Below are 26,997 nucleotides of genomic sequence, written 5' to 3'. Positions count from 1 at the left end.
CTGTTCCCCTCGGGCCGGGCCGGGCGCAGGGCCGGGCGGCAGCCGTGTCTCGTCCTCGGTGCCCCCTCCTCCCCCTGCCTCGCAGTCGTCGGCGCCGGTGGCGGGGAGGGCGGGAGCGCGGGGCGCGGCGGGGGCGGGGAGGGAGCGCGGCGCCAGCGCGGCGCCGCATGCGTCGCTGATGGAGCCGGGCTCGGGGCTGCCGCAGCGCAGGGTGGGGGGCGGCGGGCTGGACCTCGGGGCGGGCTCGGCGGGGGGGTCGCCGGCGCTCTCCGGGGGGCAGTCCCGCCGCAGGAAGCAGCCGCCGCGCCCGGCCGACTTCAAGCTGCAGGTGATCATCATCGGGTCGCGGGGGGTGGGCAAGACCAGCCTCATGGAGCGCTTCACCGACGACACCTTCTGCGAGGCCTGCAAGTCCACCGTGGGTAAGGGAGACCGCCGGGCCGCGCCTGCCCCGTCCCGTCCCGGGGGAGGGGGGTGTCCTCGACCCGGTGCTCACCGTGCCCACCCTGCCGCAGGGCCCGGCCGTGGAAACACGGGGCTCATGTGGCGGCCGCCTTCCCTGGCCGCTCTCCCGCCTTTCCCCAATGTGGGTCCCCTCCCCACATGCCGGCCCGAGACTTTCCCCTCAGGGGCCTTCCAGCCCTCGTCCCCTTCGGGGTGTGTGGTGGTCCCCTTCCCACCCAGCCTCTCGCCTGGCAGTGCCGGGTTGTGTCGCGCCGGGTGCGTTGCTGGGCCGTAGGAGTTGCTGGAGACGCCATGTGCTGCTTCGCAGTGTGAAGCTCACAGGGTTTATGGCGAGAGAGCCCTTGGTGTCAGACTTCCCAGCTCTTGATGGAAAAGTCGTGGAGGCCCTAATTATCCTTGCAAGTTTTGAGAAGGTGTTGGGTATCCTGTTTCGCTCTTACTAACAACAAGCAACACAGTTTAAAAAAAAAAAAAGTAGGGATGGTTGGTAAAATGGGTTATTGTGCACAAGTCTTAGATGTTTCATGTAGGGCAACGGAACTATTTCAGGAGTTGAAAAGTTGCACAGTGTGTATTCAACATAGTCGATGGGACTTCAAGTACTGTTCCAGACCATAGTCTGATTAACTCCGGATTGCTGTTACACCTTCATCAAGGAACCCTCCATGATGTTAGATCTGAGGAAATTAATGTTTTGTTTCTTGAAGAGTATGGCTTGAGCACGCTGCATGTTTTGTTCCTCACACAACTAACTGGAGAGCAACCTCCTAGTTCTGTAGAATGCTGTCTTATTCATGGTTTAGTCATCTGTGCGAGTCTTGGAGGTAATTGAATGCCTGCTGTCTTTTAATGCGCACCTGTGTAAAGGGAGGAAAACAAGCTACTTAGGCTGCATTGTTATTATAGTCCTACCCTTGGAGTTGAACTCTTGAGTATTGCAGCAAGGCGGTTGTTAAGTCTGTGTCATTGGAAAATACGTGTGCTTAGCTTAGTTGTAGCTTGGAATGTGAGGAAACAGTACGTGATGGAAAGTGATTGTATTGCCTTTTAGAAACTGAATTATTACTGTCCAAAATTATCTTCCTGTGACAAAATAATACACAGTTACTTTAGTTTTAATGTGTATTTTATCAGTTGTTTCATTCTTTCCTAGGTCCTCTTAAAATCCAAATCTAGTAGTGCAGATCAGTACTGTTAGTGTCGATACTTTTTTTTTTTTTTGAAGTTGATAACTTAACCTCGTAGAAGTTAGAAGACAGTGGTAACATATCAGAGGTATAATCCTCAAGTGATGTGTTGTAATGAAGAAATGGTGATGGCTTCTGTAGACAGACAGATTTAATTAAATACATGCTACATTTGAGGAAATAGAACTAATAGCGGAATGTATTCTTTATAAATTCTCCAGATCTATATGTTGTTTTGAACTCATGTGCATCTTCTTTGGGTTGACCTACATTAAGGGTTCCTTCAAGGCTGGGCTGCTCTCTGTAACTAGGGTTAGTTTCCTGATGTGAATCTTGAGAAATGAGAAGAGGTACTCTAGATCCCGGTCCAGACTTCCAGTCTGGTGCCTTGTAAGCAAAACTGATTTGCTAGATAACTGAGACAGTGATTGATGCGGAGAAGCTTCCTTATTTTAGAAAAGAAACAGGAAATAAATGGTGGTATGCTGCTAGACAGAAGATTACGTAATGTTTGATGTACAAAGTGTGCCAACATAAAGCAGCATAGGGAAATCGACTTGTGCCAAAATACATGTAGAAAGACTTGACAGTAATGGCATTCTTTCAAGGTCCTCTGACTAAACTTGAGAGCTGTTGAGATTCCCTCAGATCCATTGACTGCTAAATGAAAGAGCTTTTCACAGTCAGCTTGCACACTGCTTTTTTGCACTATAGAATAAGAAAAAGTAACTTCTGCTATTTACATTTCATGTAGATTGAAAATAACCCACACTCCAAAATGACCTGAGGTCAGACTTTGATACAGAGTTGAAATCATAAAGCTCTTTCTTTGCCACCACTTACGCAGTGGTTTTCAAGAATTACAAGTGGAGAATGTGTTTTGAAACATTGTTGAAAACCCTGTGACTGATGCAATGTCAGAGGAAGTTATGTAAACTGAATATACCTTGAGATTAAATTTGAAAAGACTATGTAACCAAACGAACGACTAAAATTTGCTGTATCTACCTTTTATTAGCAAAACTGTATTTTAAATGGAATGCTAGGATACACATTTACTCCCTTACCTTGATATTAATGGTCTCAACCTTATGTTTATGTTTTTATACTAAACCTGTGGAAGTACAGGCGAAACAGAACAACATTTAACATCTTAACCTTTTGCATGAAAGTGTACAGGCTACTCAGAGGTCTTCTCCAATAGTGGAAGAATTGCAAATGTCCAAACCCTTTGGCTGTCTCCTGTCCCTAAGTGCTGTTTAGGATAATAAGGCCATGTCATTGAAAAGTGGAGTGTTTCTGCTGAGAAGGGGAGGTGTGGATTCAATTAAAAAAGATACAGTATTTTAATGCTAATTTAAGAAGACTACATTGCCAGATTGGTAAAGTAAATTCTATAATAAAAACACATCAACATGTCTTCAGTCTCATCTCAAAATACTGAAGTTCTTTGAAAGTGTTCGAAAATAGCTTGGCAGATTTCAGCCATTATTCATAACGGCACACGATGTGCTGTTGATCTAAAATTCTTTTGATGTATTTATTTTGGGCATTAAATTAGTTGCATAGAATATTGTGTCTACTTAATCTGCTATTTACATAGTACTGAGAATACTCAATATGCTCAAATATTTACTGATTTTTGCATGTGGTTGTCAGATGAGAAATAGATGTTGCTGTTTACAATTTTATGTGCTAGGTCTGAATGTTTGTTCTTACTGTTAGGTTATAACTTATTTTTATTACTTGTTTGGGCAAAGAAATTGTTTTTAGAAATGTTCCTCTGTATCTGCAATGATGTAAAATTCTCTTCATGCCAGTGTTAAATCCAGAGTAGTTAAGGTAACTTCTTTTCTATAATGGAATAATGCTTGTGTGAGGGTAATATTGGCTTTGTCAACAAACATAAATATACATACACTTTTTCTTTTAAAATAAAATTTGATCTCCATTTATGATTTGTTACCTGACCCCCACGCACCTGCATTATTCACACAGGAGCAGAATCCAAAACTATCGCTTAGAGGTTTTTCAGACTCCTGGCAATTAAAAAGAAGTATGCCAAATTCGGCATGAAAAAGGATGGTCTTTCCAAAGGTCATGGATAAATACTCATTAGCACATTTGTGAGAAGATTCAAAGATGGGTGGTGAAGGAAGAGTGCTTGCCTTTGCTTCTTCCCCCCTTTCCCCGCATTGTTCTTATCCCAAAAGGGATACGTGTTAATTCAGATCTCCATAATGGTGATGTTATAATTTATATAGCAACATTTTAAAAAATTAATCTCTCACCCTCTTTTTCATCAGAGTCCCTTTATTTAATAGTCAAAGGCCTCTGTTCTCTTCCCAGCATCTGTCCAACTACTGCTCAGTCTCACGGTTGTCTGTCCTACCTGCATCCACCAAATCTTAGCTCATTCCCAATGTCTCTGCTGTTTTTTCTTCCATGACAGATCTACAAAATTCCTGTACTCAGCAGTATTTGCTGTATTTTGCCGCAGGCTTTTTGCTTCTCTCTGGGTTTTAATCTCTGAACCTGAGGTTCCTGCTCACCCAAACCTGAGGGACTGCACTGACTCACCTCTCAGGCAGCTGACTCTCCTGCTCCCTCAAATCAAGTTGAGCTCCTCGGCTTTTCTTTTATGTGCTGGTTTAGTATGTAAAGTTTCTGAGGCCTAGTCTTATCCTTCAGCTCTCTTTCAGCAGGTCTGAAAGCATCCCAGGAAAGAGGCCTTGTCCTTGATAATATCAGAGCACTTTGGGTGCCTCCTTTTAGCAACTATTTGCAGGAAATGACAGTACTGCTTTTAGTAAACACTAAAGCTTCCTTCAGTGCTAGTTTATAAGCAAAATCATAGGTAAAGTTACTCAGCTAAGTTTGTAATGGGAAGTTCTGTTGTGGATCAGGATGGGAATGTTGTGACCTGTGATCTGTTTAGGACTAATTGTAGCCTGTGGAATCCAGATGAGTGGCAAGCAAATGTACTGCGGTGCAAGACGCCTCTGGCTTCACGAAAATGGTCTTTGACCTTGTTTCACTTTACTTTGATGTTAGTGCGAAATGGTACGTAAGTTGGGAACTCATTAGATTTACAGAGCTCTGTAGCTTTTTCTTCCAAGCAGTCTTTTCCCTATCAATTCTTTTTAAAATACCCATCTCCATGCAAAATACCTAACATCCATCAAATAATAAACAGCGATGGTGAAAACTTTAGGTTTATCTTTTATCAGAGCAATCTGAAGGCAGGCAGCTTCTGGTTTTAATATATATGATATATAAATATATACATATATAATGATATATATCTATACATATATTTGGGGGTTCTGCCACAATTCAAACCTTTCTTCATTCTCTTTATCCTTAAAAAAATGTGGACTAACATCACAAATGTTAAGTTTCATTCTCATAAGCTTGTCATATAATTATATTCACTTAAAAGTATCAGCCTATTCATTTTAAAAGTATCAATTGGTCATTTTTCAGAACTGCCCTTTAAGTTGCTCCTCAGTTTTTTAGTTACCTAGTCAGTATTTATTCTCACAAGCACTGTAAACAGGGTATGTGGCTTACTAACCATTTAAAAAATAATTTTTCAGTAAATCATAATTGAAATTATGTTTAAAAAACAAGTTTAGTAATTTGATGTAATCTGAGATGAAGAACAATCTACATAAAATTTTCAGAAAAACATCCTGCATCAACTAGGAGAACACTTGTCTTTTTGCTACACTTGTATGTGCCTGTGGGCTCTTTCGGACAAGTATAGTTAATTTTAATTTTTCTTTAAAGATTTTTTTTTTTTCCCTTCCATGAGATAGCACTGAAAACTTAGTTGGGGTGGGGAGAAGGAAGAAAGGGTAGAAATAGATGTGTCTTGTTTTACCACATCATGACAAAGTAGCAGTAAGATGTCCTTGCTTTATACCCAAAATCAGCTCTGTGCTCAGACAGAAATTTTTGCTGTTGTACAAAAAAAGGAAGAAAGTTCTGATCAGTGATAGGTATTTCTGTGAGAATTGACCCTTCTTATCTTCGCATGTCCAGGGTATGAATACATATCTGCTGTTATATATTGGCTTTTTGGCTAGTGCAGAATAGTGTAAATAAAACAAACAAATACCTCATTAATGGTGTGCTGCAATTACTTGACAAACTACAAATAGAGGAGAGCAGGAGGCTGGAAACTTGCACAGAAAACAATTTTGTCTTACACAAAACCTTAAGATAATTAGGGAGCATGTATGAACCTGCCTTGTTTGTCTTCAGTTCTGTATCTGTAAGTTTAGGAAATGCAACTTGCAACAAAAGCCCGTGTTCTCTGGAAGCTGCCTTTCACCTTTAGGAGCGATGTTGTCACTTCTAATTGACACTAGAGACTACAGCGACTGAAAGCACCTGGCAAGTCATTGTTTGCCTCGGATGTGTCAACTAAGCATATTTTACAGCATTTGGTGTAGTCAGCAGTTGTTTTCCGTGCGTAATCATTTGAGTCCTCATAAGGTAACAGAACTGTATTTTAAAATACGAAAATGTAGTATGTAGATGATATAAATTATCAGGGTTCAGGAATAGGGTTTTGGGAAGGTATGGGGTTTTTAATTACCAAGAGGTTGCGAAGAAGAGTAAATTTGAAATTGAGTTTGTTTTCTTAATTTGTAAACTAGATGTTAACTTCAGCTGGTAGAAATATTCAGGCACTGGGTTATATCAACACTACAGAACTGTCAGAGTACCTTGTAGTCCCTAGTCAGTACATATATGAGAATACGCAGTAAAACAACAGGCAAAATGAAGAGGCCACTTGAATGGTGTCGAATGCGGAGTTTAGTTTGCAAGGAGAGTGGAATGCAGCTGTCAAACTCAGTCTCTGCTGTGAACAGCTGAGCGTGTCAGAAGCAAAAAAAAAAAAGGGCCGTATGATTCTCGGTTATGGACTTTCTTACTTCTTTCTGGGAGTTGTGAGCTTAAATGTTCATTTGATGAAAATAGTGTATGCACTATGCAAAATAATTGTGGTTTTAGCTAAACTACAAAATGGAAGAGAGAGACTTTTTAGAGTGCCTTTCATCACAAAAATCCTGAAGTCCTTGTAAACTATCTTCACTAGGCTGTCCTTAAACAAGAAAGAGGATTAATGTTCTCCTAGTTGTTAAAATTGCAACTATTTAACAGCATATAGCAACACTTTTACAACTTATTTCTTCTGATATCCCAAAGAGTGGGAAACTTGATACCTAAAATGAAATGCTAAATTCAGTCTCATTTTGAAATAGATTCTGCCTTTTTAAAACCTGGATAGTGCTGTTCATCAAGTAAGTTTAATTTTTCTTCACATTCAATTTTCCTTTCAGGTCAGGTAGTTGTAGACCAGCAGCTCACTATGTTTTCTTGTTCTGTAATCAGAAGTTTTGAAAATAAGTGTTGCTCAAGAAGGCACAGAGAGTCTTAGTCCTTCCACGCTCCTCTTCCACCTCATTCTGTTTATCAAAATTTTGGTGCATGCTTTGAACTTAGTACTGTAAATCGTGTCAAAAGCCTACATTTTGTTAAAGGCTTTATAATTTTACTGTCCACAAGAAAGTAAAGAAATGATAACCTCCTCCATTCTCATTCAGTTTGGAAGTACCAAGCATCTGACGTGTTTAGAAGCTGTATATTGGAAGCTGTATATAATCAAAAATCACTGCCAGTTTTCTAAAAACTCATTATAATTACACCTTCAAAATTTAGTCACTGCATGTATATTACCGATTTTTTTTTTCTGTTGTTGGTGTATCTGTTTCGTTCTGGTCTGTAGCACAGTTGACAGTTGAGATATGGCTAGAGTTTTATTTTAGATGAGCAGTCTCAAATGTCTGCATGTGAATCATTCTAGAATTACACGCTGAAGCTTTATGGACAACGTACTTTACCTGCCTCTAAAATAATCCCCAAACTGGCTCATATCTGACTAATACTTAATGCTTCCAAATCTCTTTTTAAAATCTTTAAATTTATAACATGCAGTTTGAAAGAGGTATTTCCGCTTTAGTGTGTTTTAAAATTAACTTTGTGTTCTACAGCTTCAGTTAAAATAAGATACAATGGTTTTTTGCTTTTGGGTTTTTTTTCTTGAAACAGTTTTTGTAACCTTCCCCTCTCCCCTCCATGTACCTTTTGTCATTGCTTGCTCCCCCCCCCCCAAACAAGATGGTAGAAATCAGTATCAAAGCTATTGAGCATCTTTTCATTGACTTCAGTAGTTTCTGGATAGGTGTAAGTATTGTATTGTATTTAGTTACACACCAGGACTAACAAAGGCAGTTCTTACCTCAAGAAGCATGTGACCTCAGTCATCAATTGTAGCAGAAGTAGGAAAATTTGTCTGTATAATGCTGTCAGATGTCCAAATTAAATAAACTGTCATAGTCTTTGAATTATATGTCTGTTCTAATGGTTAATTAGTATGCAACCTCTGAATTTTTAAACGGCTTGTGTTTCTTTAAACGTGGTCTGATTATTTTTCACTGATTGAATTGCTTTGATGCAAATCACTAATAGGCCTCTGAAAATTTGATCTATTGGAATTGATTTTAGTTGGAGGGCGTTTTTGTGCCCTATTTGCATCTGTTTTCCCAGCTCCTCCTTTAACTTCGTTATCAGGAAATCTTGGCCTCCGAAAGGTCACTCTGTGTGCATTAAGCAAAACCAAAACTGTTCCACTTCCTTTTTCTGCCACTTAGGCGAAAAAAAAAAATATGGAAAACCTAAATGCAAAATGCATCCTAAGAAGTTTCTTTACTATTTGTTTTATTTCTAAACAAATTCTTTTAGCTTTAAAGAGAAAGGCTAGACCCAGTTGTGTGTGTTTCAGCTTGTGCTTTAGTAGGTAACTTAGTTCCTGTGTGGGGTGAGAAATTTATGTATTATAATCTGTTCTGGGCTAGACTTAATTTTTATTGGATTTCAGTCTCAAATTTGGAACAGTCTCAAGTTTGGTTCAGTGACACGATACGTCATCCTCACTGACTTGCCCTTATCTAGAACGTCATTAGTGCACTTCTATTTTGAGTGTCTGTTCTCTTTGTTTCAGGGCTGTTTATTTTTGAAAGGACTACAGACAGTTTGCTTAGCTGTGTGTTTAATATACTTTTTAAAAAAATTTCTATTCTGCTAGCCCTTTATTTCCCCTGGAAAAAGCATAGTTTCAGTTGAGCGCATGTTGTAACATGTTCTCATTTGCATGAAGCATATTTTTAATCTAAAGTTCATGTGCTATTAACAAAAACAATGTGCTTTGTATAAAATTTTGAAAATCCTTAAGTAATAATCTTACCTTACACGCACCAGATAAGTGCTGCTGTACTTAATGCTTTTATTTGGCATATATCTAGCCTGTGGGGAGAGGGCAGCAGCTCATTTGCAGTTTTAAGTGGTAGGGCAAGCTGAATCAGTATCCTTTGAAATGCTTAATAGATACAAAATCAGAAACCCAAACCAGAGGCCGAGATCTGTATTTTTGTGCCTTTTTCATTAGTTAATACATGTGTACGGGATGTGTGTTTGGATTCCTGAAAAAGGCTTTTCCAGAGAAAAATGGGGGTCAAAATCTGACATCCAGAATGCACACCTTTCATTCATAGAGAGAGGTGATGGTCTGGATTTACTCATGGTGTGAGTGTAATAATTTTAGAAAAACTGAATGCATCGATTGCCTGAGGTCCATGCAAGCCTAATGTATGGAGAGGAGGCCGACTTTTTAATGAGAGGGGAGATTGTGATAAGGCTTTTGGTTCCCCTCACATCACTGCGACCTGGCAGAGGGCACACTTCAGTATGATCATAAATACATGCACTTGTTAGCTCCACTGGCGTGTGTACGTTTGGTTATTCGTTGACAATAAATTAGCCAGCAGGCATTTAAAATGCAAACTAGGTAGCAGGCAAACCAGCAAGAGTTTGCCGATGTTGCAGCAGCTAGAGCGAGCCTTTTAAAATCCTTTCTTTTACAAGATGTGTCGTTCAGGTTTAATGCAGTTGTCAACAGTAATTATTGATTCCTCTATTTTGTTGAACTATATATAAACCCATGACCTCGGTTCTATGTGCATAATTAAGGACACAAGGTGCTTAAGTGGCTTGTTTATGTTAGCTGTTGTTGACATCCTTTTAGGGGATACCTGCCATAACTGGAGGCGAACGGTGGGGGAACATGTTGGTGTAGCTGTGCTAGCAGAGTGTTATGCCAGGGCTAGTAAGTCCTGCATGCTGACAGTGCATGCATTCTAGCCCACCACTGTTTGTGCAACTGTATAGCTTCAAGACTGGAGCAGCCTCTGGCGGGATTGACCACAGAACAGATGCACAAGTTTATTAAACTTGGGTATTAGTTGTGGTTTGGGAGCTGCCTTAAGGGAGTAGTAACTGCAAGGATTGCTAGTATCGTTACAAACAGCGTGAAACTTGAAAGAATTCTGACAATGTGCCTGTACTTAACAGGTCTTAGAATTAGGTTTAACAAGACTGAGAAAGACACATCTTGCTTAGAACAACTGTAAATTAAGAGTTTGTTGAAGCAAGGATTTTAAAGAATTTATCAAATATTGCCGGCATCAACACTGTAGTATTACAAAGCACTTCTTTAAAAAAACCACACCATTTTCTAAGAGCAGACTTAACACCTTCTCTATCCTGTGCTGAACAGAGGTGCTTAAAAGAAGTTTGCAGTTATTTTGCTGAAGAATGGGAGTTTGAAGCAGTTGATCCAAATGGTCTGTTCTACAACTGCAAATATAAAGAACATATATGACTGGCTTAGCATACATGAATGGAAAGGTGCAGTTGTCTAACTCTCAATGTTATGTGTGACTAATAAGTATTTGTTATCTGTAATAGTGGAAAGTGTTAGTTTCCCCGATTGACTTGCAAAGAATATTAACAGTTTTTCCTCTTGTTTTTAATAGCTGGACTAATTGTATGGATAGCAAAACTTTTCATTTAGGTATTTTCATTGACGTTAATCAAGCTAAGTAATTTGTTTCATTGAACTTTGTTCTTAACTCGGGATGATATTTGAAATTGAAGTCGAAAACAAATGATTGTGTTGTTGTTTTAATTAAATTACTAATTTATATGTAAACTCAAAGCACTACCTTTGGCAGGTCTATGGTGAAACACGGTAATGAAACCTGACAGGCTTAGGAATTTGTTTCTTCATGTGCGAAAGGAAAGTTGCCAGATTTTTTCCTTCAGTATTGGCAGACATTATGCTTTTGGTATTGTGTTGATGCTTGCAGAGCATTACTAATTATTACTAAAGAGCAGTTGAGCAACCTTTGCTTAGTTCTGGCAAGCTATCTGACTTAAGTATTAAATGATTCAAACAGTTCTGTGGAAGAACGTGCTTTTGCAAAACCGTTACTGGTTTGCATTGTTTGTTGCAAAATTTAACAGTAGGGAAACGTTCCATGGTATGACTTTAAGATGATTAATAGAAAGATCTGCCTTTGAAATAACAATGCGGTTGACGTATTATTTATTTTGAAACCATCTCTTTAATAGGTAAGCTTTTTTCTACTTCATTTCATTCAGATGTTGTGCCTGCTAGTCCCAGGAAGTCCTGAGCTAAAAATTTACTTTATTAGAACAGTTGGATTTTTCTCTCCATAGTTCATTATTTATTTTTCTTTTTAAAAAATACAACAAAAACTTTTTGTTCCTTGGTTTGTGTAAGACAGCAGTGTATAAACCACTTCTGTAAAAATAAAAATATTTTGTCGATGGAGTTGGTGAAACTTACGTGGAATTCCCGTGATGTTTTTTAATACACAATTTTGGATCAGAGATGGTTTACACTTCTTTTTTTGTGTGACAACAGGACTTTTTCTTTACACAGCAGAGCTGTATCCTCTCTCTGCCCAGATCAAGCTCCTCTACAAATATAATTGTTAGCCTAAGACAAGTATACCCACCTGTATGAGCATCATAGATTTTTTTCTATTTGTATTTCTGTGGGAGAGAAAAGTGAGATTTTTTTAACTCGCGTTCTTAGATGAATGGCAAATCATATAGTATGTTGTGTATGAGATAATGGCAGGATTGGGAATTGGGATTGAGATGTGTGGGCAATTTTATTCAAACTTCCTTGAGGAAGGGAGAGGTATGAAGCAATTTCAGTTAATATTGCTTATCTCCTTGGCAAGTAAAGTTCTTGTCTTGTTGTAGACAAAGCTGTGACCATTAAGACAATTGCATTTTATAGTTTAAATGCATTTATATAGAGAAAAGGCTTTTAGCAGTAGAAATGGATGTGTGTTTCTTTTAAAAAAAAAATCTTGTTAATAGAAAAGCAGTAATTACAAGAATTCTTATTTCCCACATTTTGGATAGTAGAGCGTAGCTGGATCATTTCACTTTTGCTTTTGCACTAACACAGATGGTGGTTTTTCAAAAGTGTAGAAAAATATTTCTTAAAGTTAGGATTAATAAATGCTCTGAAATTTTAATCATTCTAATATTTTTTCTCAATTTGCATATGAATACTTGAAAATTGCCATTAAAATTGTAAACTGTATAGTACAAATCAGTTTAACGCTTTAGCTCCTGTATTGCCTAACAACCCTTCTGGGGTTTGAATGGGATACATTTTGGTAAGTGAAGTATAAACATCAGATGTCCTGAATAGCTCTCCAAGAATTGGTGAATAAGTGTGCTAGACACTTTTAAGGACGTGGAGAAAGAGGACAAATGTCGTGGTCGTAACCAATACTTTTATCACTATGTAATGTGCAACTGCAAGCTGTTTGGAGGGATTTTTGTTTAGGAGAATGAAGATCAGTGATCATTCCATTTATTTAGTCTAGCTGAACAGGGGCAACCTGCTTTGCAACCTAAAAATAGAATTGAGTGTATCCTTTATATTTCAATTAGTCAAGCGTATCTAGTTTTTTAAACTTAGTCCATTGTATTGTCTCATACCGACAACTTTACAGACATCTTTAAAAGCACTTTGAAATAAATGCCAAGTCAACAATGTGCAACTGGTTTTCAGGATGTAAAATGCACTTTTTTTTCCCTACCTAAATTTTCAGGAGTTTTGAAAAGCTTTGCATAAGGGCCAAGTTCAGTCCTTTCTGTCAAAGTTACAATCCAGTCTTGACTCTAACAATATCAGCAGTGACACTCGGCTTTTACCAAGGGTAGACGTTAGGAAAATGTGTAGTTTTTGTTAGAGAAAATAAAAATCTTTTTTTCCTCTTCACTTTCATCCCTATCCTTGGTATACAATTGTCTGTGAAATAGCAAAAGTGTTTCCAACACACTATACTTCTACACTTCTGTGTGAGTTTAAGTGTACCAGTCTGAACCATGTTCTCTTGTCTTTTTATTTCCCCCTCTTTGATTTATCACTGTTAGGAGGGATGGCATTCAGAAGGAAGGACTGAAGCAAAAATCTTCATACAAATGTATACTAAAATGAACAGGTTCACAATCTACAAATGCTATGATATTCTAGGACATTTATACCCTGAAATATTCTTGTAGTTGAGGTGGTAATCTTTTGTGTCTAGGTATTGTTTGACCATAGTATGTCTTACATGTTGATTGCCAGCATTATTTTTTTTAATAGAAGTAAAATCTTTCTGTATAACAAGGTCTTCATGGTTCTATCTTTGATATTTAGCATGCGTTCAAAATGTGGCTGGATTTTTGAGATGATGGGTAAAAGTACCATACAGGTATAAAAGAAATTGGGAAAGAAGTCAAATACCCTCTCTAAATCTAAGCAGTTTGCTAATAAATGACGGTGAATGACAGTGCTGACAAACTTCTTCATAAGCCAACCACAATTCCAGCACTTCTACTAAAGCGCTTTACAGATGCTAAGCATCCAGCCTGGAAATCAGATGTGTATTTTTCCCACTTCACAGACAACAAAACCGATGTGGAGGGATTGGTTTTGCTCCATGCCTCCAGGGCATCTGTGCCAGTTGGAAGTAGAGCAGCCTTGTCCTTGACAGTCAAGGTGAATAGGGGAGAAAGAAACATACTATGCCTGTTGTTTTACTGTCGTGTTGGGTTTACCTGCTGCTGGAAGTGTTGCACAAAGTGGAAGGTTTATGTTGTGGTGCTGCCAAATTGGATGGCTCACAGACTATGTAGCGGTTGTCAAATCCCCATGATGTTCCTGACCCATAGTGGTGCAAACCCTTCTGCTTGTTCAGACTGTTACAAGTTGATATAAAGAAAAAAAACTATCAAAAAATAATAATTACACCCTCATTACTTTTGCTTCTTATTCCTCCTTTTCTGTTTACTGTATTTTATTTATAGGTGTTGATTTTAAAATCAAAACAGTAGAGCTAAGAGGAAAGAAAATTAGATTACAAATCTGGTAAGTAAAACAAACGTGCAACCAGCAGTATGTTTTAATTTTTATGTTCTAGCATGAATTAATATGCTTGTCTAATACTATTAACTGTTATAAGCTGGTTTAGCTCTTACCCTATTCCTCTTCTCCTCCATTCCCACAAGACTTAAGCAAAACCAAATAGATCTTAGATTTTTGTGAGGGTAAAGAAGGAGAAGGAGAGAGAAAGTTAGAAATAGGACATGAATGTAATTACTGAAATGTTAATACATCACAGAGGTCTCAAGCCCCTTTTCCTAGAATAATGGTATCACCTACACAAGAAATAGAATAGGAGTTCTACAAACAACAAAAGGTGACTGTGTTAAATAGACACTAGAGAAAGTATACTTTGGTTTTTGTTTGGTCTTTTTTTTTTTCATTTTCTGGACTGTTTAAAACTGACCTTCATTGTAACAGCAATTATAAAACAACTGTGAAGTATTTTCTAAACTGTTTTTCTGAAATCTGGTATAGGCAGTGCTGTTTCTTTGACGCTATATTAAATAACTTCAAAGTGAAGGGCATTCAAGACTAAGTAAACTATATTCACTGTAAACAGCACTGAGAAGTAAAATGATCCCATACCAATAAGACTCTATATCTTAACTGGTACCCATGTCCTACTACAGAAAGCTCAAAGTCTGAGCTAAGCTTTTCCTTTCTGGAGTAGGTTACATGTTTCCTGATAATGATTCTCCCATGTCAATGATTAATATGTTTTTTATTGTTTAGAAATTATTGAGCTTAAGAGCTCCTTTGTTTTGCAGAGTAGTACAATACATAAACATTGTTATGAGAGAATAAACCAGCTATGTTCTATACGTTAATCTTATATAGTACTATGTAGAAGCTTAGCTTTGGCTTATTAACAGTGTGATGCATAATTGGCATTGTAGTTAAACTGTTAAAGCTGCTAACAATCCATAGAGGGGAAAAAAAAGCTCTAAATATACTCCTTGTTACACTTCTGGGATATTCTGGTGGTTCCTCATTATTAACTACATGGATGCAGTGAATTCAGCTTACTAACTCCTCTTGGCAGGTCACCATCAACTCTGTTTGTCACACCATGTGTCTGTCTTGCTTCCCTCTGAGTTAACTGCTGCTTCATCTTTGATATCATCAGTCACCTAACACTTGAATGTTAGTGGCATGTCTTCATCCATCATCTGTCCCCGTTTGGAAACCTATGACCACAAGGCTGGCAGTTGAGCCAGCAATTGTTAGCCAGGGTCTGCTGGAGCTGACAGAGGTAACAAAAAATTCTGATATGGAGATGCTACTGTACACCTGATATGAATTGTTGATATGAAATGTGCTAAGCTTATAAAAAAAATTATTTGTGTTGAATAAATACTTTATAGGAGAGATGTTTTGTTGGAAAAGAGATGTTTAAACCATTATTTTCCACATATTGAGAATATGCTAGTAGGATATAGGAAACTTTTAAAACTAAAAATGGATAGGTTCCTAAAATGTGACCATTACTCGTGTGCGAAGCCCTGCTAAAATGGTAGAGAAAATACAATGTAAAGAGATAATATTTTAAAATATTATAAAATCCATCAACACAACATCCTGTTCCTAAGTGTCACTTTCTCTCCAACAGTGGCTGCTAAAATGCTGTTCTTATACTTAACCCTTAAAACTGTCTTGGCATACTTCTAATTTTTTGGAAAAGCAATTGGTTAACCACTCCTTTTGCTAATTTATCCTGAACTATGTTGTGTATGTTGTTAGGCCTATTTATAAACTCTTATTATTATAGAATCACAGAATCAGAGAATCATTTTGGTTGGAAAAGACCCTTAAGATCAGCAAGTCCAACCGTTAACCTACCACTGCCAAGTCCACCACTAAACCGCGTCCCTAAACACCACATCTACCCGTCTCTTAAATACCTCCAGGGATGGTGACTCAACCACTTCCCTGGGCAGCCTGTTCCAATGCTTGACAACCCTTTTGGGGAAGAAATTTCTCCTAATACCCAATCTGAACCTCCCCTGGCGCAACTTGAGGCCATCTCCTCTTGTCCTATGGCTTTTATTTGGGAGAAGAGACCAACCCCCACCTCACTACAGCCTCCTTTCAGGTAGTTGTAGAGAGCGATAAGGTCTCCCCTGAGCCTCCTTTTCTCCAGGCTAAACAATCCCAGTTCCCTCAGCTGCTCCTTATGGTACCTTCAATTGTTAGATTAAAAGAGGAAAGCAATTTACCAAGTCAAACATTTGGAAGTTTAGAAATACAGACTTAAGCTGCATGGCTGATCCTAAGTCAGTCTCCTTTCATACCTACACAGAGACAGAATTAAGGTTGCCTCATACTTCCTGGCAGTCTTATGTACAATGATTACAGTAACTTTACTACAAAAGAATGTTTTATTCGGTGAACAGATAATTTCTAAAGTTTATGCTTTTCTGTTTTCTTAAAATGACTAAGGTTATGTTTCGAAGCATCAAAGTTTGATATTTTTTTTTTTTTTAGTCATCTGATGATTCTACTTCAAAAAATCAAACAAGAACAATTTAAAAAGGAAGTTTAACTTTCGTTGTTTTTTATGGTCATTTGACCTGTCTCTCCACTGACCACTCTGTCAGCAGAGTGTTCTCCACAGACCTTTGCTACTTGAATGTATGGAAAAAAACAGCGTGCAAGATGTCCTTTTGAAAGCAGCTTTCACACCTGCTGCTGTTAGTAGAGTAGTATACAAATTGGACTTGTCTCCCATATTCCTTTCACAACGGGATACTGTGTGCTGAGGATCACAGAGGCTCTGCTCTCGCCTCTAGCTTACCTGTTCCTGTCTGGTTCCTGCTACCTCACAGTACCTCTTCCCCTATTTCCCTGACTTTCAGTCAGGAAACAACCTCCTGCTCCTTAGATTATGAAATGGTAGAGCAGCACTGAGGACACAGAGTAGTGTCCATCTTCTCTGTGCCACCTGGAACACTAGTAGTGCCCCTTGGGCTGCCAGAAGTAGTAGATACAGTAAATCTGCTGCTGCATTGCAGTTCTTGGCTGAAACAAGCTCATACGTTCTGTGAGAAGTAATGCGCACATGCAGCTCAGGCCGCAAGGTAAAGTAACCAGAACTACCGGTTAGCATAAGTGTCCCAAGCGAATCTGAGCATCTGTGAATCAGTGCTTTTTCAACGCTTGAAAACTAGACCAAATAATAGGAAACCCACTCTCATGCTTTGAAGCATAGGTGTGCCGGGCGTTGCTCGGCAGGACAGTAGGGTGTCTGCCTGTGCCCTCCTACCTGAGTAATCTGGGCACTCAGCTGACACAAGCAGCAGTCGCTTCTGGCTTCCTCTCTGAAAGGACCTGGTTAGTGGAAGCTGTGGTGCTCTGCCACTGTGCCCAGTTCCCTGCTGGGGAGCCAAAGGGGCCCTCTGGTATCTCTACAGGCTTAATGCCCAAGGAAGCCAGTGACCTGGCAAGAAAACAGCCTGATTTGCTTCTGAAGGTTGTTTAAATTGGTGCTTTCTCATTAAAAAGTTCACATCCTGCCAGCTCAGCATTTTCTAATGGACAGTTGTTATCTTGGAAAATCTCTGGGGTACGGAGTAGTCTGTGGAGAAGATCACCTGTCCTGGAATGTAACAGAATGTAGTTCCTTCTGTTCAGTACCTCTGAAATAAATTATTTCATATAATAAAAGATTTTAAATATATTTGTGGTTTTTATGGCATGGAAAAGCTCATCTTGACAAGTAGAATTAACCTCTAAAATAATTTCAAAACCTTTTAAAAAATATTTCCTGTAGGTTCCATAAAAGCACAGAGCAAGTGAAAGTGTTAAATTAGTGTTACATTTTTATTTATGTTTAAAAATATTTTCCTTTCTATTGCCACTTCACACCATCACTCATAAAAAATTAATTTAACTTCAGAGCCAAAGGTAGTTTTGAGTCTGTGTTTTTTTCAAGCAACTGTTTTAGATAGACCCAGAGAACATTTATGTAAAACAAAAAAGATCCAAACCTATTTTAATTAAGATCAACTGTATTTGTATTGTATTTTATGTAGTCTGAAATAGTGAGAATATGACAAGTCAACACTTGAAAATGGGCTTTGTGTGGCTTTTTTATTTGCTTTTGTTTGGTGTAATGTTTGTTTGTATTTTTGGAGTGATGTCTAGTTTCTGTTTTGGAAGCAGAAAAACAGAGCCATGCAGTGGGGTTTTATTATTGCAGATTACAGATGGTCAAGGAGCCATGCGCTGTATGTTTCTGATTACAATTTAGAAATACCACTGTTTTTCCATTAGAACAATTTCTTGAAAAAAATCAATAAAAGAAAACTGCTTTTAGCATTAAAAAAAGGAGTAATCTGTTGGGTTTTTTTCAGTGATGCCAAATCATTGATCAAGTTATAGTAACTTATTATTTGGACTTCTGGAGTTTGAATTAAATTGAACTGACTTATTCTATTATGTTGATTCTGACCAGAGCAAATAAAGAACTAGCAGCACTTAGTATCACTTATGAAATTCATGAAGTTGCATACTGTTAGCCCAGTTAAGTAATGCTCGCCTCTTCTTCCAGCTTTCCACTGGTGCTTCAATAGCTATCCTTAGTAAAATACTCCAGCTGCAGGAGTGTAATACATCGATGAAAATAGTATAACAAATTTAATTGCTCCAGCACAGCACATGAAAGGAAGGCATTTTAAGTTGAATATGCTTTTAATATTAGCTCTGCATTAGGGGTTGTCACTTTTTCCTCAATATTGGAAGAATTTACTGCACATTTTCATCAAAAATAAGATAGCACCTGGTAGAAGATGAGATTTTCCATGTGAGAGAGTGACTTGATACTCTTCTCAAACTGCAGCTTATTTAGGTAGCTTGGGGTTGCATTCTAAACTTACTTATTGCAGAAATAGTTTTCCAATTTTCACCTTACTGTTTGAAGGCTAGTACAATGTTAATGTAATGTTAGAGACCACAAATTCAGCTTATTTTCTTCCAGTTTTCAAAGGAAACAAAGATCAGAATATTGTGCTTACAGTCAGAAACGTGTTGACTGGTTTCATTTAAACTTGCTGCGGCAGGAGAGGCATCAGTTGTGTGAAGTGTGGGGAAGTCAATGATTTAAAGCAGGGCAAAGAAAGTCAGCCATAATCCACTGTAATTAGCGCGACTGGCAGGTGACAGTCAGTGGCCATCTGGCCATTTAACGTATGTAGTGGGCAGCCAGGTTGTCCGTGAGTGTTTTAAATTGGCCACAGCATGTGGTGTGTCTCGATTAGCCAGCAAGCCAGACTACAAGTTGTGTGATATTTGGGTGAAGGACCTACACAAAGGCGAGTGCAGGACCTGAGGATACAGAGAGGAGGAGCAGCAGCCTGTGAATACCATAAACTTTTAAAGAGCCTGAGGGTTTTGTGGGGTGAGGAGAGGCTGATCGTACCCAGGTAGACTTGGAGATACAGCACTCAGCAGGCTAGGCGAAATGCGGAGTTGGAGATAGCAGGAGTGGCAGAGTGTAACATTGCATAGTTGGCTCCATCGCCTGCCCCTAGGCTTATCCAGTGTGTTGACGACTGTCTTGAGAGAGGGTAGCTGAACATTAGTGTGTTTATTTCCCCTCTGTTTTTCTGACGTATTAACTGAGTGACCTGGTACCCTGGTAGCCCCTCTGTGATGGAGTTGCTAAAGGTCCTTAGTGCTCACCTGAACGCACAACCAGGTGACTCTGAAAGAGCCCCTTTATCTCTGTGTTCCGGTAGGGGCACAGAGAAGAGGGGGAAGACCAGCCAGCAAAAAAAAGCAACTTTTTCTATTATTCTAGCCAAAGCTAGAATTGATGCATTCTTCCACATCAGGTATGCCCTTCCACCTGCCGTCTAGTTATGTCTGCTCAGAACAATGGAACTAAAGGGATCCCATCCTTAATACACTTGATCAATAGGCTGGATTAGCAACAGATGGCAGGGGCTGCTCTACAAGGTTATAATTCTGAGAAGTCTGTTCATAAGCACTAAAGCAATGTTATCCATATGTGGAAAATCAACGGTTCATACTAGAATTTTTTAATCTTTCATGGAGTGAATGTCCAAAGGACCTTTCAAAAAATAAATCTGACCATAGCAAAGAAGTAATGGAAGAAAAAGTAGAGTTACTTGCTCTGAGTAATACTTACATATGTAATTTCAGCTGCCAGAACTTTTGTTGCTTTAATAAAAATGCCTCATTAGTGATAAGAAAGCAACCAATTAACCATCCAAAACCGGTCTGAAATACTGCTAGAGCTTGACCTTATTGAAACAGGCTACCGTTTTTCACCTTCTGCAGCGTCCCAAAGGTTTGAATGAATGTAATTCTGAAGTTCTGAGTAGAAAATGGGATTTGAATAAAAATAAAATAAAAATGGATGCAATAGGAATTTGTTCTCTTCTGCCCCATATTGCAATGCCGTTGGCTGGCAGTGAAGTAGTCAATATTTTTCCACAGGCTATGAAGCAGAAGTTTCAAATCTTTTTCTAGTGGACACTGCTTTACTTTGTGAAATCACTAGCAAAGATTTGTTGCTATCAAGTACACTTGTGGCAGTTTCAGGAGAAAGTTAAGTACTTCACTTTTAAACCTGCTTAGTTAAAATTCTTAAAGATCTTGTGAAGAGCAAGATAGGGTTGTGGTAGTTTATTCTACTGCTTGTTGTGCATAGACTTTAGAAGAATTCATTCTTCAGGACAATCGATGTGGCATTTTGTGGACATGACCTTTTTTTGGTGACAAGTGTTTCGGGTCTCCATTGTTAATCTCATTCCCAAATTCATCCTCCTCCTCCTCTTGTCTAAAATGTGACTGTTGAAGAGAGTTCCTTTTGAACTTTTGAGTCCCAGCACATGTGCATACATTTCCCCCCATCCACTCTTAATTTTGGTCCATCTTTTGACTTGCTCTAACAGTGAAATTTCAAAGTTATCCATTGACTCTGGGGGCTGAACTCAAGCAGCAAATGCTTGATCACTTTGGAGCACTGTATAACTTACGTTCCAGTTGTGATACCAGTCACATTTTAAGACTTAGGGTATGCACCAGCTATTTTTTTAGTATAACTGCCAAAAATCTTCCATAAGTAGGCTTGATGATATGATTAAAAGCAGTTCACAAGTTTTCATGGTTCAGTAAAAAAATAACCCTTCTGTCTCATCTACATGGAATATAAGCCATAGCTAGTACAGGTGACATGGTGTCATTGCTGGAAAATAGTCTCCAGTGTAAATGCACCCTGTCTGAAATACCTACAATGCGAAAGTGAGAATGGAAATGTTATTTGAACACCTCAGGTTAGTAGATGTAAGCGTGAAAGCCAGGTATCTACTTTCAAAAGCCGTACCACATAGTGGTTGCTCACTCTTTTCATTCACTTCTGCCAGTAGTTTCTGTATTAGTTTTAGAACCATGGCTGAATTGCTGTGGTTGATCCAAAAAGGCTCTGAAAGCTTGAATCATACTGATCAGTGCATTGCTCATTTTATAGTTGGGTGTCCAGCTGTGTTTGATAAGCATGTATCCATTTCTTTTTTCATTTTTTCAGGGCTATTAAAAAAAACCCAACCAAACCCCAACAACACAAAACCAGCTTCATCTGCTGGTACGTTTTCATTGGACAGCTTCATTCTCAGGCACATGTAGAACTGTTTGGTGGCCTTTCTTGGTGAAGTTAGTATGGGATAAGTAGTCCTGATACAAAAACTTTTTATGATTGAAAGTACTGCTCCATTTTTTTTGCCTGAAATTCACACATATAGAAGGAAATGATTGATATAGAGTGTCTAATGAGTGTGGGGGTATTTTTATGAAAATGTAAACAAAGTTATTCTGTACTTTGCAAATTGGTGAAATATTTGTGCCAATGTTTGCTGCTGCTTCTTAGGGACACAGCAGGTCAGGAGAGATTCAACAGCATTACCTCAGCTTATTACAGAAGTGCCAAGGGAATTATTTTGGTGTATGATATCACCAAGAAGGAAACATTTGATGATTTACCAAAATGGATGAAAATGATTGATAAGGTAGGCCTTAAGTATTTTCTTTTTACATGTTTTTTTTTAAGAAGCAATTATTTTTTTCCTTAAAAGGTACCCTGTAAGACTTTTAACAGCATTGATACAGGATTATTAAACTAATGCCAACTAATTTGAACTGGATCCTTTTAGCCAGGATTTAACATTAATGTGTTTTTGTTGTAAAATGGTTGTCCATTCCTGCTCCCTTGAACTAGAATTGTCCCAATTAGAAGCGTCAGTGGAAATCTGTAACATTATTCATTTACCTGTGCACTGGGAGGGGGGGAAGTTTTATTTCCTGTCTGTGAAATAAGGTCATTATGTTCATTCTTAGATAAACTAGAACAGCTAGTTCTCAAGTCATGTTTTAAGAATGGAATTTAAAAATTGAAGTTGAAATTTTTTTAAATAATGTTTGGGAAGAATGTTTACATATAAACTGTGTAGGTGTGGTTCCTTATTTAGTAGAGGAATTGCCCTTTTTTAATATTGTGTTTGCATTAAAAAATCCTACATTTCTAGGTTTAGTTAATGAAAAATATTTTAATTGCAGTATGCTTCAGAAGATGCAGAGCTTCTATTAGTTGGAAATAAACTGGACTGTGAAGTTGATAGAGAGATTACTCGACAGCAGGGAGAAAAGGTAAGAACAGGTCTAACCAGATTCTTAGTTACTGTTAGAAGCAAAACTGCTGTGGCATTGCTGCTGATGGTCCATGACTACTCTTGTTCAGACTGTTAGACCTAAGGAGCATATTGAGAGCGGTGGTGTTCTGTCAAAATCCATATGGTATTTACTTTTATAGAATGTGCAGTTATATGCGTTCCTGCTGGAGCAGTATGTCTTTGATCTAAAGAAAGAGTAAACTACAAGGTGGCTTACACTACACAGTAGTGCAGGGGACACTCCTTTTTGGGCTCTGAAAGAGGATATAGTGAAGATTTGAATCACAAATTGAGATATCTCTACTCGGGACATCTTTGTGAGCCTTCTTCCAGACATTTGCTTTTCAGTAGTATTTTAGGACAGACAACAGCCCTGCTTGATTACTTAGCTCACCTTTGTTTTCATGTTTCTTTTGTTATCTTCCAACTCCAAAAATGGTAAGGAACCTGACAAGATAATATGTTTTAGCATGGCACTCATAGCACCATCTTGATCAGGACACTGTCAATATGGACATACACAAACATTTTCCTTTAGCTACCCATCATGCATTTGGAAGTAAAGCATTTTCTGTTAGAGAGTCAAGGCTAATTCTTACATCTGTACTTCCCTTTTCTGCATTTTAATAATAAGGTTGAGATTAACTCTTCTGAAAAGTTTTTACTTTTTGGCAATATGCAGCAATCCACATCAACTGAAGACATGAATTTCTCAGATTTAAGTCTGGAAAAATGCAGCATACTTTTCCAGTAAACCAATTTTAAGTGAAAATTAGCTATATGTGGCAATATTTGCTGTACCTTGGAGATTCAGGATTATTAATTGAATTAGACTCCAGTCTAATTCAGACAGATTTGGGGAAAGTTGTGGGGTTTTTTTAAAGGCTTTATGAGGAGTGTATATTTGCTGTTTGTTGCTGTTTGTGCGTATCTTCATGTAGTTATTTTATTTTCTCTTCCATCAGTTTGCACAGCAAATAACTGGGATGCGGTTCTGTGAAGCAAGTGCCAAGGATAATTTTAATGTGGATGAAATATTTCTAAAACTTGTTGATGACATTCTGAAAAAGGTAAAATATTCAGGTGGTAGTTCCTCTGACCACATAAATGGTCAATGTTTGAATAATGACTGCAGGTACTTGTTGGGAGGACATAGAGGGCGAGTACACGCAGTCAGGTGAAATTTTTGGTTAATATGTAGTGGGCATGATGTAGTTCACAGACTCTGCTGAACACTTCAGTTAATAAATACTGCTGTTGAATTTGGTAAACATCTGCTCCTATTTGCTGTACTTCCCCTTTCCTATAACTTCGCTATATATCAGCAGCTGACTGTACATTTGCCTGCTTTCATTTGCGGGCAGTTCTGTTGTGATTTGTTGTAATTGGTTTAGGAAGTGGCTTTGTTTTGACAATGTCATGTAACTTTTTTCTGAAAGAAATTCTCAACACAACTTACTCGAATGTAGTTCATTAATAAGAACCAAAAGATCCTTAAATTGAGACCTTGGCTGACAGTGAACTCTTGAAACGAGTTCTTTGTGCTGAGTTCTATGCAGATGACTGTTTACAGGTGATTTTTCTTTTCTTTAAGATGCCACTGGATGTTATAAGAAATGAGTTGTCCAACAGTATCCTGTCCCTGCAACCAGAGCCAGAAATCCCACCAGAACTGCCTCCTCCAAGGCCACATGTCCGTTGCTGTTGACTTGTTACTCCATACAGAGTGAAAAATAGGAGTGGGAGGGTAAAGAAAGTATCTGTACTACTCTGCACTACAATCATTTGGCAGTTTCTTGTTGCACTTTGTTATTCGAGTCAGAGCTACACACTAACTTGTAAATATGCAAATATGCAATCCTGTGTAGGATTCAGCTATAACATTTAATTATTACCCCTCTCCCTCACAATGATGTTTCCTTCATTGCCCCAGTGTTATAAATACTGTACAGTCGGTGGGGGTTTACCACACTTCCAGTCGAGGAGGAGGAGAAATTAAATCTATACCTATTCTTGACATAAATGTTGTAATAGTTCTTTGTTATTATAAACAGGCAGGCAGAAGCTCTTCTGGTATGAAGATACGTATATGGTGCTTTGCTAACTATTTTAAAGACAAATTTTTTAAAAACAGAGGACTTTATGTACAAAGCTTCCATAATCAGCATTATGTTTCCTTTCAATGTAGTGAAAACATTTTTGGCTGTAGCATCCTCTGCTGACTGGATTTATTGAAAAGCTAAGTTTAATTTTTGGCAGTCTTTTATTTATTTTGTTTAATGCTGCACCCTTTCTTTGTGTATCAAGACATCACATCTGGTGCAGATCTAAGATTGCACTCTGAAATAGCATATATAATTTTCTGCGTAAGCATAAACTTGGTTGCAAGAATCATTAAGTTTCAATAAAAGAATGGAGATATATTCAAGCTCTAAAAGAAGGTATAAAAAGCAATGCTGCTGTCCCAGACAAATTCTTTAAGAAAAAAAAGAAAAGAAAAAAAAGATGATACATTTTCCTGTGTTAAGGAATATATATGTGTATTTGTCTGGACATCTGTAGGGTTGGGGGGAAGGGAACCTAAGGTAAAATTATTTTCTTTCCTAATGGTGGAAATTATTCCCATCAAGCAAATACTGTGTTAGGTTTCTGTCTGATAATGAATTTGTGAATTATATCTTTGGTATATCTTTTATTAAAATGCACTGTTTAGTTTAGCTGTGGTAAATCGGTAGTTACATATTTGAATAACTTGGTGTGTCCTGAATGTTGTGGTATTGAAAAACATTGTGGTCTTTCTAAACTAATTAAGTGCAAATAAAATTTTGTATTTATGAATGACAGTGGAACTGCACCTGTTATTAGAATGGCAAGTATCAAATGATGGGTAAAAGGTAGAATCTGGAATATAGAACAACACTTGTTTTAATTTTATGATTAATTTTCAGTTTGACAGTTCCTTTAGGTGTAGTTAGAAGAGCAGCAGGCGTTAGTTGTTCACCTTGATCACTGCTCTGTTGGGAGAGCAGCTGATATCTTCAAATAGCATGTGACTGCTTGTCATGCTATCTCAGCAGGTGGTCGCCAAACTATTAATTACACTGGCAACACAAGTATGAACCAGTCTTTTTCACACTACAGCTTCTCTACTTCTCATTCTCTGGTGCTGGAACCCATTTTGTCACTTTTGCCACTCTTCTAGCCAGAACACTGGCACTGACCAGTAAGGTATACCACTGACTTCAACAGCTTCTCTCTGTTTTCTGGAAGGAAAAAAGACACACCAGACTGTTAACATTAAATAAATAAGTAAAAAAAATAAAAAATGAGCCCTTATTTCACAGAGTAAGCTCTGACATTCTGAATACAATACCATGCAGGTCTTTAGCACACCTGGATTTCAACTGACAAATTAAGGAAGCATGGTTGATATTTGTGCTTATGTCTTCTGCCACCTTGTGCCTAAATGGTTTGCTTTTTTACATAGTAAACTTACAGTTTGCTATCATATTGGTAAGAGAAAATCAATTTCTAAAGCACTTGTAGGATTTCTGATGGTACTGTGGGCAATAGCAAGGAAGGGAAAATTATGGAAAATGAGTTTTAACTTGACAACCATTTTATTTTAGCTGATTTGTTTTTATTTGTACTTAGAAACTTGTGATTTTTTTTCCTGCAGTTTTTGAATTTAATAAAAATCAAGAAATTTGACCTAGATACACTTTCTTGTAATTCTGTGCTGTTTGTATATAGGTAGATTGGAATCCCAGTCTCTTGTACCAAAATTTAAAAATTATTGCGTTTAAGAAAGACATATTTATGTAAGAATGCTTGAATGTATTTGATTATTCCTTGGAAATCATAAAAAGTTCAGGAAAACCGTTTGCTTTGCATCTATTATACTATGAGACTGAAGAGGGTTTTGTCTCCTAATTTTATCTCTGCAACTTTTATATGAGTCAAAAAAAGTTCATTTATGTCCTTGCTCCACCTAGCAGGGATTTGCAGTGCGGTGCGGAAAGATGAGTGGGGGAAAAAGTTATTCTTGCTGCTCTGTTGCCTCATGTGGAAGTTCAGCTGTCAGCCCAACCCTTGTTGACATCTAATGACGAACTGTTTGGATGGCCTGCACAACCATTGAGAGATCACAGGATAAAAAAAGGGAAGAAGAGCACTAGCTGCAGCTGTAAGTCCGTTCTAACTTGTGTTAGCAGATCACTGTTCTGTAGGAGCCCTAGTTAAGGGTAACCCATTCCCACTCTTC

At 38.2% G+C, this 26,997-nt stretch overlaps 1 protein-coding gene across 1 annotated transcript; it reads left to right on the top strand.

Moving 5' to 3' along the window:
- Positions 1-61: 61 nt before the first annotated feature.
- RAB12 (RAB12, member RAS oncogene family) lies at positions 62-25,576 on the top strand. Its single transcript, XM_075494389.1, has 6 exons — positions 62-422; positions 13,968-14,028; positions 21,935-22,073; positions 22,621-22,710; positions 23,699-23,803; positions 24,328-25,576. Exons 1-6 carry the CDS (start codon positions 179-181, stop codon positions 24,439-24,441), a joined length of 753 nt encoding a protein of 250 aa, XP_075350504.1. The 5' UTR covers positions 62-178; the 3' UTR covers positions 24,442-25,576.
- Positions 25,577-26,997: the final 1,421 nt, after the last annotated feature.

The sequence above is a fragment of the Mycteria americana genome, chromosome 2 (genome assembly GCF_035582795.1).
Source record: "Mycteria americana isolate JAX WOST 10 ecotype Jacksonville Zoo and Gardens chromosome 2, USCA_MyAme_1.0, whole genome shotgun sequence".
Lineage (NCBI taxonomy): Eukaryota > Metazoa > Chordata > Aves > Ciconiiformes > Ciconiidae > Mycteria > Mycteria americana.
The sequence above is the reverse complement of the archived record's forward strand: the minus strand, read 5'-3'. Positions and strand labels throughout refer to the sequence as shown.